The 13,952-nt window shown below is 44.4% G+C and overlaps 3 protein-coding genes and 2 long non-coding RNA genes across 7 annotated transcripts in view; 4 read left to right on the top strand and 1 right to left on the bottom strand.

Moving 5' to 3' along the window:
• The window catches only part of LOC115191041 (transcriptional regulator prz1), a 36,394-nt gene extending 31,690 nt beyond the window's left edge, over nt 1-4,704 (top strand). Inside the window, exon 8 of the mRNA XM_029749049.1 lies at nt 3,650-4,704. Within this exon, the coding sequence (XP_029604909.1) occupies nt 3,650-4,582 (933 nt within the window). The 3' untranslated portion in view covers nt 4,583-4,704. The remainder of the gene's footprint in view (nt 1-3,649) is intronic.
• Nucleotides 1-10,084, top strand: part of LOC115191369 (zinc finger protein 23-like) — a 417,143-nt gene extending 407,059 nt beyond the window's left edge. The window contains exons 1-3 of one of the 3 annotated variants that reach the window (XM_029749245.1): nt 8,466-8,522; nt 8,726-8,890; nt 8,967-10,084. In XM_029749245.1, coding sequence (XP_029605105.1) covers nt 9,053-9,889 — 837 coding nt within the window. In that variant the 5' untranslated portion in view covers nt 8,466-8,522; nt 8,726-8,890; nt 8,967-9,052 and the 3' untranslated portion in view covers nt 9,890-10,084. Of the gene's footprint in view, nt 1-8,465; nt 8,523-8,725 lie in introns of those variants that run through there. The other 2 variants (XM_029749244.1, XM_029749246.1) reach the window with 2 other exon arrangements.
• LOC115191034 (uncharacterized) overlaps nt 7,337-13,952 on the top strand; it is a gene marked incomplete at its 3' end in the record, with an annotated part of 43,395 nt that continues 36,779 nt past the window's right edge. The window contains exon 1 of the mRNA XM_029749037.1: nt 7,337-7,976. Coding sequence (XP_029604897.1) covers nt 7,718-7,976 — 259 coding nt within the window. The remainder of the gene's footprint in view (nt 7,977-13,952) is intronic.
• On the bottom strand, nt 11,527-12,919 carry LOC115191396 (uncharacterized). Its single transcript, XR_003877654.1, has 2 exons — nt 12,724-12,919; nt 11,527-12,441 (listed from the first exon to the last, which is right to left on the bottom strand). It is a non-coding gene; the product is annotated as an uncharacterized LOC115191396 (long non-coding RNA).
• LOC115191390 (uncharacterized) lies at nt 12,137-12,766 on the top strand. The gene is made up of 3 exons (XR_003877647.1): nt 12,137-12,275; nt 12,409-12,512; nt 12,736-12,766. It is a non-coding gene; the product is annotated as an uncharacterized LOC115191390 (long non-coding RNA).

Genomic DNA, 13,952 nt, shown 5'->3' with positions numbered 1-13,952 from the left:
ACAAAAGAAAGGAATATTGTATGATCCCCAATGACCCATCGTATCTCCCAAAAACGTTTTCAACATACATCTGTAAAATGATAGACTAGAAACTAAAGCTTTGGCTGTCTTCCTCTCAGGCTTCCATGTCTTCTCCCTGGACCTCCTCAATGTCCACCTCTTGAACATCATACTCTGAGGCCTCATCTTCACTGTCACTTTCCAACCTTGTTGAGGATGGCTCGTTATCAGGCTCAAAAAGCCTCAAATTGGTGGCCATCCGGGCAAATTTTTCAACCCTTGTATTGGTCTGCCTGTTGCGTGCTTTGATGTGTGTGATCCCAAACAAGAACCAGTTGCGCTCTGAGGTGGCTGATGTTAGTGGGATTTGGAGGATGATGTAGGCAACAGGGGAAAGAGCCTCAGATCCACAAAGTCCCTTCCACCAGGTGTCTGATGAGATATGTTGGCACGACTGCCATATTGCATCTCCATTCTAAAGCCCTTGCTTGGAAGTGTACATCACCAGACTGCCAAGAACCTTGCCCTCATCCAGGCCAAGGTGGCGAGACACGGTAGTGATGACACCTTAGGGCTTGTTGATCTCTGCACCAGACAGAATGCTCTTGCCAGCATACTTGGGGTCCAACATGTACGCTGTGGCCTGTATGGGCTTCAGGCAGAAGTCTTCACGCTTTTTGATGCATTTCAGAACTGCAGTTTCCTCTGCTTAGAGCAACAGTGAAGTGGGCAGGGCAGTACGGATTTCTCTCTTACATCTGCAAGCAGAGTCTGAACATCAGACAGGATGGCATTCTCTCCCTCAAACCTTGAAATGGCTACTGCTATAGGTTTCAGGAGTTTCAGGCTGCTTACCACTCTCTCCCAAAATACATCATCCAGGAAGATCCTCTTGATGGGGCTGTCCATATCAGCAGACTGTGATATGGCCATTTCTTGGAGAGACTCCTTCCCCTCCAGGAAACTGTCAAACATGATGACAACACCATCCCAATGGGCATTGCTGGGCAGCTTCAATGTGGTGCTCTTATTCTTCTCACTTTTCTTGGTGCTGCTATAATTGATGACCCTTCACATACCTAACCATTTCCTTGGCTCTCTTGTAGAGTGTATCCATTGTTTTCAGTGCCATGATGTCTTTGAAGAGCAGATTCAATGCATGAGCAGCACAGTCAATGGGTGTGAATGTGAGGGTAGGACTCCTCCACTTTAGACCAAGCAGCCTTCATGTTCGCAGCATTGTCTGTCACCAGATCAAATAGCTTCCGTGGTCCAAAGTCATTGATGACTGCCTTCAGCTCATCTGCAATGTAGAGACCGGTGTGTCTGTTGTCCCTTGTGTCTGTGCTCTTGTAGAATACTGGTTGAGGGGCGGAGATGTAGTTCATTATTCCTTGCCCACGAACATTCGACCACCCATCAGAGATGACTGCAATACAGTCTCTTTCTCTATGATTTGCTTGACCTTCACTTGAACTCTGTTGAACTCTGCATCCAGCAAATGAGTAGATAAATCATGTCTGGTTGGAGGGGTGTATGCTGGGCAACGAACATTCAGAAATGTATCAGTTGCATACACAGCTCGAGCAAGACATTCATCAGCATTTCCATGACTACATTCCTCCATTGAATCAAAAAAACTTCTGATTCCAGGGACCATGAGCTGTTGCTATCGATAAGGTGTCTGATTCATCATTTTCACCTTGAATAGAAGTAGAGGGACTTTTGTCAGAGGTTGCTTGTTGTGAGCGCTGAGGGAACTTTATGCACTTGGCCAGAGGATTCTGCATCTTTGTTGCAATCTTCACATATAATTTGGCACAGTATCTTCTACATTGGTTGCAGTGCAATGTCTCCACACATCAGATAGTGCCTGTGGCATTTTCCTGTAAAGATTAGAAAAAATGAGTGAAAACCCCAAATACAATTCCATGTACAGATAAATAGTTAAGCAGTTAGATTAAACAACTCCTTTGTAATATATTTTAAAATGAAACATGTATGGAAACAGGTGAATTAACACTCAGTTAGCAGGCTCAAGCAAGATGAAACCCACATGGTAGCAAAATCTAACTAGCAGAAATTGTTAACAAGTTAGAAATGATTTAAACACACTTTGCTGTAGGTTACTATTTACTAGTTAACAAAAAATCATCTATGTCATATAAAATATATTCACCCCACCCAGTATTGTAATCAAAACTTACCAGAAAGCATGTAGTCCTTCGCTCAGACAGTGTAGTAGCGTGGGCTCAATAGCGTCTCAGTGTGCAAGATCTTGAGAATCAGCTGTACATGTGGTTGAAGAATACACTGTGCATGCAGAGGGTTGCAATTCCATTGAATTGGGGAGTTTAACCAAAATATGCCACAAGACCTAGAATTACCTTGCGTAACCCACAAAAAAGGTTCACTGTTATAAGCTAACTTATTTGATGAATTTAAGCAAAATTCCCCAAATTCCAGGGCTTAACTTCCCATGGACAATTTCTGGAAAAATTCAGGAAATTTACCAGAAGGTTTCCCGACCCTTTGCAACCCTACTCAGGATACACCACAAGAAAATGCACACGGCCCATGTATTGTAGTACTAGTTTGTTTGTAGTTAATTCTGTTGTTTTAGATATAGTGGGGAACTGGATGAGGTGAACTGAGGAAATAATTAGTATCATGAGGCAGAGTAGAAGGAATGGTGATGGTTGGTGTGATGTCTGTAAAAATGCTTCACTGATGAAAAGTGACACTGTGTCCCTATAGGTTTATATTTTAAAATGGGGGAATTAAAGGCTCAGTGCAATCAAAAACATGAGAGATTTAGATGTATTTTCTCATTGATGTTAGAATAATACTGTGAAATTGTGAAAATTATAACACCCTTTTAGTGTAAGAGCTGTTTGATAAGCCCACCTGAAATTTCTGCCTGTTTTGTCCCTGCCTCGAGGCACACTAGTTAATAGACCAATAGTTCCAAACCTCTCTGCCAATAACAGTTAGTTTGAGTTTTCCCCTCTCCACTCAGACCACTCCCAGACAGTCCCAGCTAAATTCTTCCTTGAGAAATTGCTCTTTGCTAAGAAGCTATTTTTTTTTACCATTTAAATTGAAAAAAGTCACACTAAGGTGCTTAATTGTTACTCAGAAATGATTAGATACGGAGATAAAAACGGCTGCATTGGCTCTTTAATTCATGTTTACGTTACATAAAGTAGTGAAGCTGTGTGTAATGTAATGTTGAACCTTTTCCAAGGTATTCTAAAATTAACTTTATCAAAGCGAGGGTAGCAGATTTGTTGCCATAGTGAGAAAAGTTATTCTAAAATAAGTGCTGTAACATTATTTGAGCGTATGGCCATTTTGTTGAAGTTAAATACAAAATTGACTCGGTTATTTTTGTATCATTGCAGGGACTGAGTTTCCCCTATCTCAGTCTAACCAAAATATACTTAATTCTTGAATCAACACGTGGACATTTATAAAAAATAAAAAATAAATAAAAAACTCCAATGGCTCCACATTGTTAGGTACTTGAATCACAGTGTTAGAGGCTTGACTGGTTAACAGTTTATAATATCATGTCATGTTTCTGTGTGTACAGCAAAGAGTTTCTTATATAAACCTTTATGCTTTTCTGTTCAATTTGTCTTCACAGTCTGCATTCCATGAAGACCAGCTGATGTCCAGTGTTGCTGACGGGAGAGACTGGACCTCTGCAGCGGCTGGTCACAAACCCTGGCCACGGATCAGGACTCTGGATCAGGAGCCGTCACTCTTCCTTCCCGAGTCACAACTAGGACCCAACCGTGTGGGACAGAGACTCCACCACCACACAGAACACAACCAGTGGACAGGTGGACTGAACAACCCCAGTCCTGGTGGTCATCAGAGAGGCAGAGACTCCAGTCTGCAGCCCAGACCCTTATCTTCACAGTCTCAGTGCAGGGATGAAGCAGGGCCTGGGGCTGATAGAGATAGACCCTCCTGTTCCTATGATACAAACACCACAGTATCCATGATGAAAAGATCCGGTCACCCTGGGGTTCAGCCTTCACAGAGCGTGGTGGGAGATGCTCCTGGTGGTAGTCTTTCAGGAAGTCTGTCTTCTTTGGGGTCTCGTCTAATGCCTGCTGACTGGGTTCATAGAAGGTCTGAGTCTGGACCTGGGGCTAGCCTTCCTCAGCTACCTCATGGTTACCCCACCAATACAGACAGGGTCAGGATGGACGTTCACCACGAGAAGTACCTAGCCTATAACACAGCACACAATCCCAACAACACCCAAACAATGGCTAGAGGTCAAGGAGGGAGCTCAAAGACTAACCACCTGAGGGTGGTCACTCCTGCTTCTACCTCCTCTGGTGTCATTGGGTCACAACGTGTAAGGCCGACCATTAGGACAGACGCCGACAAGCCGTACGCCTGCCTCACGTGTGGGAAGCGCTTTGCTGAGGCGAACTATGTGAAGAAGCACCAGACTGTTCACACCAAGGAGAGGCCCTTCAAGTGTAAGCTGTGTTACAAGAGCTTCTCCTTCCAGAATAACCTTATCAGACATAGGAGTGTCCACAATGGGAAGAAATCGTAGAAGTGTGTGATGTACGCAGGGGATATCTGGGAACCATTCTTTAGTTGACAAACACTACATGACCAAAGCTATGTGGACACCCCTTCAAATTAGTGGATTCGGCTATTTCAGCCACACCTATTACTGACAGGTGTATACAATCGAGCACACAGCCATGCAATCGCCATAGACAAACATTGGCAGTAGAATGGCCTGTACTGAAGAGCTCAGGGACTTTCAACGTGGCACTATCATAGGATGCCTTTCCAATAAGTCAGTTCATAAAATTTCTGCCCTGCTAGAGCTGCTCCGGTCAACTGTAAGTGCTGTTATTGTGAAGTGGAAACGTTTAGGAGCAACAACGGCTCAGCCATGACGTGGTAGGCCACACAAGCTCAGAAAACGGGAGCGGCGGGTGCTGAAGCCCGTAGCACATAAATTGTCGGTCCTTGGTTGCAACACTCACTACGAGTTCCAAACTGCCTCTGGAAGGAACGTCAGCACAAATACTGTTCATCGGGAGCTCCATGAAATGGGATTCCATGGCTGAGCAGCCGCACACAAGCCTAAGATCACTATGCGCAATGCCAAGCGTCAGCTGGAGTGGTGTAAAGCTCGCCGCCATTGGACTCTGGAGCAGTTCTCTGGCGTGATGAATCACGCTTCACCATCTGGCAGTCCAATGGATGAATCTGGGTTTGGTGGATGCAGGGAGAATGCTACCTGCCCAAATGCATAGTGCCAACTGTAAAGTTTGGTGGAGGAGGATTAATTGTCTGGTGCTGATGATTCTGTGCTTCCAACTTTGTGGCAACAGTTTGGGGAAGGCCCTTTCCTGTTTCAGCATGACAATGCCCCTCTTCACAAAGCGAGGTCCATACAGAAATGGTTAGTCAAGATCGGTGTGGAAGAACTTGACTGGCCTGCACAGAGCCCTGATCTCAACCCCATCGAACACCTTCGGGCTGAATTGGAACGCAGACTGCGAGCCAGGCCTACTCGCCCAGCATCGGTGCTGGACCTCACTAATGCTTTTGTGACTGAATGGAAGCAAAACCCTGCAGAAATGTTCCAACATGCAGTCGAAAAGCCTTCCCTGAAGAGTGGAGGCAGTTATATCAGCAAAGTGGGGACCAACTCCATATTAATGCCCATGATTTTGGAATGCAATGTTCAACGAGCAGGAGTCCACATACTTTTGGTCATGTAGTGTATTATAGTTTTGTGAAGTGTATTGGGGTAAGAATTTTTTTTGTGGATTACTAGGTCCATCGTTTGAGCATCTGGGTACGCTCATATTCTTATATGTAAGAGCGTCTGCTAAATGACGTAAATGTAAAATACAGACTTGTTGTTTGGTGTGCTGGCATAGCCTAAACACGGTCATGTTATTATATTCCTCCTCTGAATTTGGTTTTGCCTATGTTCAGTTCATAACAAACATTTTGCACAGGCACAATCTTTCCACTATTTTGGAATTGAGTTTTCTCCCGGGTCCCTAAACCTCCTTGCTCCGCGAGCGAAGCTGAACTCGAAAAGACAACTTTACCGATGTCAACTATATTAGCCTAGGCTAACAGTGATGCATTCATTCGATTTATGCCATTATTCTGGTGAGTACTGTTTTATTTAGTCTTCTAAGGCAACAAGTTATGGCAAGAGAAGCTTCATGTATCTAACTAGACAAGCAGATGAAAACATCACACAACACCCATGACAGCCTACTATGTGAAACTGAGCCTGGCAGACCGCGGAAAAAAACAACAACATTAAACGGCGTAAGATTTTACATGCCACTGTATCCCGTCTAAAATCAACATAACCCATAGCCGGATTTCTCATAATCGGGATACGAGTTCATCCGGGATATTGTACGGGACGTGATGTTTATATGCCTCAACTCAAAAACATAATACTTGAGTATCTTCAAAAATAACGGGATATTAGTGCGCATGTAAATGTTTGGCGATAAATGGAACTATTTCGAGTAGAATAAATATGAGACGCATATGCATAACCATGGTAGTAATTGAAAGGGAACACTGGAGATTATGGGGAAATGCAGATGAAAGGTAAGGACACAACGGTTACCTGACAAGACGGAATCCAAACATTACACTGGATTTTATGTGCATTTTACATTTATTGTACTTTCTGCAGCATCTGTCTAATGAAATCTTATGACTAAAGGAAAGAGCTTTCAATTATTAAATGCATATTTTTATTGCTTTGTCATTGAGTAACTTAAGCTTGGAACACAGCCCTAAATCCCCACTATCACATCACTGTTTACGCAATCCAAAAACGGTTCATTATAGATCGCAATCTGGGTCAGGTGGGCATCATTTGAAAGCTTATCCTATTGTCAAAAATGCCTAGGTAAATTATAAAATAATGTAGGCTTTTCATAAGGCTTAACACAAGGCCTGGTGAACAGTGGCGGTTCTAGACCATTTCAACTGGGGGGGGCCAAGCTGGGGCCAGTTGTACTGTTAGAGGGGCCAGTTACATTAGACGTTATTGTCCTCATATCGTTTTCTTCACTGCATTGCAGGCATTAGCAGGCAAAATACCATGTTCATAATCATCATCGTTGCCACTGTCTAATAACAGATGTAAAAAAAGAATGATAGCAAAAATTAGTTATGTAAAATTTATTTCATACTCCACATTTAGGGGGGCCACAAGGGGGTCCAAAATTGTTGTCACAGGGGCACTGCCTGATTCAACTTGTCAACTAATCATCAAGCCCTCAATAAGTTGAATGAGGTGTGTTGGTCCAGGGCTACAATAAAAATGTGTACTGTTGGGTACTCGAGGACCAGGTTTGGGAAACACTGGTAGTTTACATAAGCAGTACCGTATTTCAAAGAGCAGCGCGCATAGCCTTTTCATTTAGCCACACCCTTTACACTGAAGAGAAAGGGTGTTATTGGTTTGGCATCATAGTTTAAACGGAAATGAACAGTGGCCAACAACACATTCCACGTTAGCGGTTATTATTTAGACCTTAATTAACACCATGGGACTCAAAATATGACTGCACAGCATCGCATACTTACACTGGGTATTGTTTAATTCGCGTTGGAGACAGGACTTGATTGACAGATGTTATCTAGGTAACCCTAGCTAGCTAGGTGCTAACGTTAGCTAACAATGGATAACTGTGTGGTTTTTCACACTCAAATAGCCTCAATCTTGGAGGTGCTAGCGAATGCAGCCGTGGCAGACATCTGTAAACTCGTAGAAGACGACTATGCAGTGTTTCGTTTGGAAATTTCTCAAAGCCAGAAAGAAAACGGGGCATTGCGGAGGAAACTGCAGCTTTTGGAACTGAAGGTGGCACGGGAGCGCGTCCTCGCCAGTCGTCCCAGTAGTGTCAAGATCCTCGACCGATACAGAGGAATGGCAAGAGGTACATTTTGCATGAGGCTACGGCGCCTTTCGCCATTCATATATATACTGTAGCTCAGTGCCTGTCGCCGCGTTCACCTCTGCACATTTGTTCAGATGTTACACAGAATTGGGTCTTGGTCAGTTTTTGAATAGTATGCAATAATTCCCCTGATTACTTAGTTATCTTGCGCAAAGACACTATCATATTCTAAACACTTTTTTTTTTACTGCATTTCCTATTATTCACTTAGTGAAAACAATGTGATGCATGGAAGAGTCTAGTGTTCTATAAATAGTATATCAATAAGTAATGAGAAGTGTTACCTTACATCCGTGCCAATTCTAGACAGTATTAAAACTGTAAATAGTGTACAATATACAGTTGAGCATTGACAGTATCTAACGACCTATTTTCCCCCCAATCACTCTCTCAGGTGATGGAAATCTCACTGGAGGCCACAGGAGCTTTGTGAAGCCAGTGGGACACCATACATGGAGAGATGACCAACCAATCACTGTTGATGATGAGAGTGGAACCTCAACCCAGCACATTATCGTGATAGAGGTTAGTTTAATAGTGTTGCATAAAAAATGTATTACTTTGTAATCAAATGTGGCCTGTTTATTTCAGAAAGGCTCTCCTCAGCTATTCACTTGCTTGTGTCCTAATTTATCTGCCATAGGGGAGCTTGTGTTGTGAGACTTCCCTACGACATTGCTATCCAATTCTACTCATGTACCGGTAATAACCTCCTATTTTTTGGTCAGTCTGCAGATGCAGAGGCTACAGGTCCTGGGGTCAAGCTGGAGAAGACTGAAGGAGAGGTGGAACCACGGCAAAGCAGAGACATCCAGACTGGAGCGCCCCCTGTAGCCACGAAGGACCCCACCATCGCCCCAGCACCTCCCAAGACCCGACGCAGCATCACAGAGGTCAGTGGAACGCCGAAAGCCGCCTTGAAGTCAGAGACAGAGACTTTAACTGTAACACACAGGCTCTTACACCCAGGATCTGACCCAGAGAGACTGGTGCCACTGGGCTGTCCTCCTGCTCCCGGATCAGAGTACTTACCGGTATTTCATCAGAGCCAGAGGATGGATCATTCCCATGGTGATGGTGACGCTTTAGACACTGGGGTTGATCTGTCTTGTTCTTACACAACAGAGATGGACCCTGACAACATATCCTTGAGGTTAGAGACACAGACTGATCTGTCTAGAGGGGACTGGAACCAGTACAGTAGTAGTATATACACTGAAGGGTGCCTAGATAAGAAAGGGGAGGTTATAGTGGTAGATGAGGTGAAAGTGGAGGGCTACGCTCCTCCCACATGGAATGCAGATAGTCACCTACGAGACGGACACTTACAGGGCAGAGATTTTTTAGATTACAGGGGAAGTTCAGAGACAAATCAACATTTTGTCACCCACTCCCCTTTACACACGCTGAGGGATCGCGACCCAGTATCTACGTCGATGGGGCCTCCTGATTCACATGGCCACGTCCTTTTTGATCAGGTATTGAACTCCAACGACAGGGCTAGAGCCCAGGCTCAGGGAGGGGGAGCAACATCAGGCAATAGTAAAGACAAACGGTTCCTTTGCATGTTCTGTAACAAAGGTTTCAGCTGCCCCCAGAAAGTGGAGATCCACCAGAGGGTCCACACAGGGGAGAAACCCTTCAGCTGTACCCAGTGTTACATGTGCTTCGCCCAGGCTGGTGACCTGAAGAGGCACCAGATGGTCCACACAGGGGAGAAACCTTACAGCTGCCCCCAGTGTGAGAAGAGGTTCTCCCGCCAGCACCAGCTGAAGAGGCACCTGAAGGTCCACACGGGAGAGAGGCCGTTCGCCTGTGCGCACTGCAGGAAGAGGTTCTCAGAGAGAAGCTACCTCAGGATACACCAGGAGAAAAACCATTCTACTCTATAACATAGAAAGTCACCATTCCACTCGATACCATCTGACGTTTAGATCAAACCCTGCATTAAATACAGATGAATTGTAATTGTTGTCAACAGAAAAGACCCACAGATGCATTTGGAATAACGAGAGTAACCGATTTCAGCGTTCAATATTCCTGGGTAGAATATTGCATCCAGTGTGATATACACTGAGTATACAAAACATTAAGAACCTCTGCTCTTTCCATGACATAGACTGACTAGCTTTGATCCCTTATTGATGTCACTTATTAAATCCACTTCAATCAGTGTAGATGAAGGGGAGGAGACGGGTTAAAGAAAGATTTTTACACCTTGAGACAATTGAGACATGGATTGTGTATTTGGGCCATTCAGAGGGTGAATGGGCAAGATTTAAGAGCCTTTGAACGAGTTATGGTAGTAGGTGCCAGGCGCACCGGTTTATGTTGAGAATTGCACCACTGCTGGGTTTTTCACGATCAACAGTTTCCTGTGTGTATCAATAATGGTCAGACACCCAAAGGACATCCAACCAACTTGACACAACTATGGGAAGCTTTGGAGTCAACATGGGCCAGCATCCCTGTGAAATGCTTTTGACACCTTGTAGAGTCCATGCCCTGACTAATTGAGGCTGTTCTGAGGGCAGAAGGGGGGTTGCAACTCAATATTAGGAAGGTGTTCCTAATGTTTGGAATACTCAGTGTATATGGCATATTTAAGCCTAAAAAGTCTGTTACATATTATGCTTAACTGTGTAGGCTATATAATGTTCACAAATTCATTTCATTACTTCTGATAAACTGAAAAAGATTTTATAGTTAATCAAGTTCATCCAGATGTTTAGTTGAGACATTACATTTGACATTTTAGTAATTTAGCAGACACTCATCGAAACGGGTACATTTTCCCTCAAAGTAGGTATCCGCAAAGTCAGTGCTAGTAGGAAAAGAGAAAAGACATGGGATACATTTAAGATGCTCTGTCCTGGGGTGCCAGGACCGAGAAGAGCTTTGACTGGGCTGAGCTTGAGCTGACCTACCTGTAGGTGTTGGACGGCCAAGAGACCAGAGGTGGCAGAACGGAGTGCCCGGGTTGGGGTGTAGGGTTTGAGCATAGCCTGAAGGTAGGGAGGGGCGATTCCCCTTGCTGCTCCGAAAGCAAGCATCTTGGTCTTATAGCGGATGTGAGCTTTGATTTAAAGCCAGTGGAGTGTGCGGAGGAGCGGGGTGAAATGGGAGAACTTAGGAAGGTTCAATACCAAACCAACTCTCTAACAGAGAGTTGCAGTAGTCTAGACTGGAGATGAAAAGAGCCTGGATTAGGACCTGCGACGATTCCTGTGTGAGGAAGGGTCGTACTCTACGGATGTTGTAGACTATGAACCTGCAGGAGCGAGTCACTGCTTTGATGTTTGCAGAGAATGACAGGGTGTTGTCCAGGGTCACGCCAAGGTTCTTTGCACTCTGGGAGGGGGACACCGTGGAGTTATCATCCATGATGGAGAGGTCTTGGAGCAGGCAGGCTTTTCCAGAGAGGAAGAGCAGCTCCGTCTTGTCGAGGTTGTGGGCCAACATCCAAGCTGAGATGTCTGCCAGGTACGCAGAGAGACGTGTGGTTTTCAAATGGCGCAATTATCTCTTGTTTATGTTTAAAACAAAATGGTAATTTATTTTCTAAGACTTTCATTGAGACTCTCTTTAGTATACATCACATCTGATCTCACTCTATTCTGCGTACACCCAACAGCGCTTTATAACCAATATACACTTACTAAATATACATACACTTACTAAATATACCTACACATACCCACATACTAACACCTACTGTACATGTCAAAATAGTTTAGTCAGGTTTGTCTGATGACATCATAGCTGATATATATATATATCCACAACATCATATTTATGTCCACCATGATGGGTTTAACAACAATGAAGTCATTCTGTAACTACAGTATAGGACTGAAACGTAGTGGGGATGGGTAAACACTCCATGTTGAAAGTGTGTTTTATTATCTGTGGGAGTGTATGTATGTGTAATCTGTATCATCTGTCTCTTCCAGGAGGAGGAGGGTCCAGAGCTGATGCGGGTGTGAGGAGGGTCTTGGGGAACATGGTCATGGAGGACAACAAGACTTCAATCTAGTACAGGCTGAATGAACAACAGAGACAGAATGCAATATGACATTTCATTAAATTGTTTGGGAAATGGTCTCATCTCCAAGGGAAGATCCTCTGAGCCAGATGATGTTATGGAAGAGCCCTATGCAGGGCTGCTGGCAATGTCCCACTTTGAGACTCTTTGTGGATACGGCGCCTGGTCTTTATTCATTTTGTCTTAAGTGTGGGACCATGCCTTTGAATTTTCAAACCATTATAAAGTGTCAGGTAATCAAATCAACTAACACGTTTGCATAGTACTCATAGTAATCCCTCATTGCGCAATCAGAAGATGCTCCATAGCAGGGTGCTCATATCATATTTCTTGATCCAACATCCTCTCACTCTGTATCTCTTACAGTCAGTAGACATGGAGGATGGGAAGCCTGATCTGCTGCTGGTCAAAGAGGAGACAATGGAGGACGGATCAGAGAGCATTGACCTGCTGAGTGGACTAAAGATAAGGTAAGGGAGAAATACATATACAGTAATACTGTGGGAATACTGATGCGCCTGGCTATTTTTTCTTCATTTTCTTCTTCATAAAATTAAATCAATACAACTTTGTTTACATACAGAAACACAATTTATAATGTATGAACTTGACCAGGTAATTGACTCACAAGTTCAATATGTAGAGTTTTCTCTGCCATGTTTATTAAGTCTATTTTCTAACCTCTTCCTACAGGTGGTTGGCTGGAGGCTAACAGAGAAGACTGGGCGGCCATCTTGGATTCCCAGACCCAAACCGGTGGAGCCAAGGTCCCACTGGACATCATCACTGAGCAGGCCAGGATCAGAGGCGACATAGTGGAGTTCAGTCGATGGGACAGCGTCCTCAACTATGGGCTGGGGAACAACAATTTTAAATAACCAGCAACACAGTTGTGAAAAAATCAACACCTGAACTTAGTCTCTATGACAACAGACTGGCTGAGACATAGATTTGGTCTGCTCCATCCTGCTCCTATGTTTGTGATTTAGAGAGACTGATGGTGCCTCAGGTTAACCCACTAACAGGTGTCGCCTTCAGCCTGCCTTCTATAGGATCTATCAACTGGAACATGGACCCTGCAACAGACACTGCCTGGCCTTCCTCCTCCTCACACTCTCCTGTTAAACCAGACCTCAGGCAATGCCAGTGCCTCAACACTAAATGGCTACACAAGCCCATTGACAAATTACAGTAGTAGTAACGCTATCAGCAGATCTGGTGGCAAAGAGAAGTGCTTCCCGTGTTCGGAGGATGCGCACGTGGGAGAAATCGTTTGGCTGCCATCTTTGCCGGGCCAGTTTCTCCCAGTTGTCCAACCTGAAGAGGCACCAGAGGGTCCACACAGGAGAGAAATCCTACAGCTGTCCGCAGTGTGAGAAGAAGTTCTCCTGCCAGCACCGACTGTACACTGCGAGAAGAGGTTCTCAGAGAGGAGCTACCTCAGGATACACCAGCAGAAAATGCACATGGCCCATTAATAGTGTATAGTGAGTGATAAGTAGTAATAATATTTATTTTATTTAGCGCTTTTCATGTAGAATCTCAAGTCACTTTTAAAAAACAGACAAAAACAAATAGTCTGTCTTCTCCTTCAGGTCTCGTCTGGTGCCTGGTGACTGGGTTCATAGAAGGCCTGGGTCTAGCGTTCCTCAGTTACCTCATGGTTATCCCACCAATTCAGACAGGGTCAGGATGGGTGTTCACAAGAGATATCTAGCCTGTAACAGCATACAATCCCAAAAACACCCAAAACAATGGCTAGTGGTCAAGGAGGGAGCTCAAAGACAGGCTCATGCTTCTACCACTTCTGGTGTTATTGGGTCACAACGTGGGAGGCTGAGTGTTCAGACTAAAGCCAACAAGCTGTACGCCTGCCCCACGTATGGGAAGCGCTTTGCTGAGGCGAACTA

The sequence above is a fragment of the Salmo trutta genome, chromosome 4, assembly GCF_901001165.1.
Source record: "Salmo trutta chromosome 4, fSalTru1.1, whole genome shotgun sequence".
Lineage (NCBI taxonomy): Eukaryota > Metazoa > Chordata > Actinopteri > Salmoniformes > Salmonidae > Salmo > Salmo trutta.
This window is presented reverse-complemented; position numbering and strand designations above follow the sequence as displayed.